Source organism: Miscanthus floridulus, chromosome 4 (assembly GCF_019320115.1).
Source record: "Miscanthus floridulus cultivar M001 chromosome 4, ASM1932011v1, whole genome shotgun sequence".
NCBI lineage: Eukaryota > Viridiplantae > Streptophyta > Magnoliopsida > Poales > Poaceae > Miscanthus > Miscanthus floridulus.
In genome coordinates, this window is record NC_089583.1 from 107,535,493 (window position 1) to 107,537,977 (window position 2,485).

The following is a 2,485-nucleotide window of genomic DNA, read 5'->3' on the forward strand; positions in this document are numbered from 1 at the left end:
AGGAAAGAGATGTTTTATCTTCTTATTCTTAGAATGGACTATGAGCTGTTAGCGCCAGTTTTTTTTTTCCCTTCGTACACTACTGTGGCAAAGAACCGGATGAAACCATACTAATAAACCGTCCATTGTACTTCTACTCCCTCCGATGCAAAAGAAAAGTTTTTCAGATGGTTTATCATTTGGCAGTGCATCATTAGAGCAGTTGGCAAATACTCCCCTTCCCAAATAACTGTACACATCGCTTTTCGAAGAGTTAGACATTTTAAAATCGAATAAATATATATAAATTATAGTATTAATGGTACATATTAAGTATCATTAGATTAATATTCGAATACATTTTTATAACAATTATTTTAGAAAATATTTGACGAAAATAACTCTTCGAGAAATCGAGATCAGCAGCTATTCTGAGATTGTGTACAAGACCTGAGTCAAAGTCAGAGTCAGTACCGTGTGGCCCCTCTCGGCTTTCTATTCCTATTCCCGCATCAAACACAAAAACAGTGTCCACACGACCACACCAAAACACGCGCCGACGCGCGCCTATATATCCAGCGGCGCGCCGCTTTCGCTCCGATCTGAAGCAGACACACGGCCGGGCGGACGCTCGAGTGTCTCGAGTCTCGACACGCCGCTATACCGCGATCGATCCTGCTATATATCCGTCGATCCATATCATCCAGACATCCACCCACTGCACAGGAGCGGATCGGAAACCCCTGCAGTGAGTTACTCCACCACGCCGACCGATCGAGACCTTCCGATCCATTCGTCTCCTCTCCCGTGAGCGCGCCATGAAGCTCTTCATGTGCTTCGGCGGTGCGGCGGCGGCGGCGGCCGTGGTCGACGACGAAGCGGCCGAGGTGGCGGCGGCCAGACACCTGCAGGGCCAGCGTCGTGGCCGCCGGAGCCTGTCGTTCCGGGGCAAGTCGTTCTTGTCCGGTTACAAGGGCGGCAACGAGAAGAAACCGTCGGCGGCGCCACCGCTGGACCAGCCAAAGAAGCGGGGGATGGACGCAGACGACGACGTCATCTACGGCGCGTCCAGGGCGTCGTCGGTGGCGTCCTCGGCGCTGCTGAGCTCCGCGTCGTCGCTGGACTCGGACACATCGGCGTCGTCTCGCTCCTCCACCGCCTCGTCGTCGCCGTCGGTCTCGGGGGTGCTTTATCCGCCGCCAGTCAAGCGGCAGGCGAGTAACAATAAGAGGCCCGCGTCGTCGTCCGCGGCGGCCGTGGTGCTGTGCCTCCTCATGATGGTGTTCTGCGGCCGGGTCGGGGCCACGCTGCTCACGTCCACGGCGCTCTACCTCTTCCCGCGGTGGTGGCCCGCGAGGACGACGCGTAAGGAGAAGAGGGGCGCCGTCGACTCGCTGGAGTGCGACGCCGCGTCGGCAAGCGAGGCCGAGGAAGAGGCGACGGCGAAGAGGAAGGTGGTTATGGAGGGGTCCCTCGTGAGGAACCGCAACAAGTGAAGGGAGGATACCATCGTTTCGTTTTTCCCCTGCTAATCTTTTTTTTTTTTGAGGAATCACTGATTCTTTTTGTTTGGATGAGAATTGAGAAGGAATAGTTTTGCAGTACTCAGTAATTATTTTTTGCCCAAGGGTTTATGTAATTGTAAATCAATGACAAAAGTGACCAAACTTGTTATGTACAAAGATGCTATAGTATCTATAGTATGGTATTTTGCTGTCTATGGAACAACTGAATGATCAAACCGAAATTATCGCTTGAATTTTCAACCCTTACATCCGAAATGAAGGACTTAGATCAAATCTCACTTTACCTTATCTTATTTCCCTTCTTTCCTCAATCCTCACCCGCCCAACCCCTATCGTACCTCTCGCCCTTGCCGCCCCGCCTCCTTGGCACCGCTGCCTATGACTGCTCCCATGTCAATCGGCTCTACTGGACTATCATGGAGACACCTCAGCCATCCTCCTCCCGGTTGGTGGCAGCACCTGCCTCACCTTCGACCCCCATGCCTACCACCAGCACGGGGTAGGTGACCTTCTCGGTACGGTGATCCCTCTAAACCCAACCCGACAAACACGACTAAGCCCCCCTAACCTCGCACCTTGATCTTACCAACGTCGGAGGGATTGGGCAGAAAAAATCGAGTGTTAGATTGCTCTAAAACAACAAAGTATCATTTAGTATTTCTCTTTGTTTATGTAATTATAGATATGCAAAGATAGTTTATAGCATGATATTTGCGCTAATGCCAAAAAAAGGTTGAAAATTAAGTAAAAGTCACGTGTTAACTTTATTTACTCCCATCCAATTACTGCAATGAAACTTAGCTTCGAAAGGCTATAAGCGCGATTATAATATGTAAGAACAATGGCGGGCGTCAACAAATCCCATGATGCATAGTATACGTGTAGCATCCAGCAGCCAGCATGAAAAGCTACTAGTGGCAATGAAACTTTGGTGAGCTTTGCAATATGAAAAGTATATCTGCCCTCGAGAACGAGCTACT

The 2,485-nt window shown here is 50.2% G+C and overlaps 1 protein-coding gene across 1 annotated transcript; it reads left to right on the plus strand.

Moving 5' to 3' along the window:
* Positions 1 to 584: 584 nt before the first annotated feature.
* Positions 585 to 1,697, plus strand: LOC136552514 (uncharacterized). The gene has a single exon (XM_066544086.1). It carries the CDS (start codon positions 798 to 800, stop codon positions 1,473 to 1,475), a length of 678 nt encoding a protein of 225 aa, XP_066400183.1. The 5' UTR covers positions 585 to 797; the 3' UTR covers positions 1,476 to 1,697.
* Positions 1,698 to 2,485: the final 788 nt, after the last annotated feature.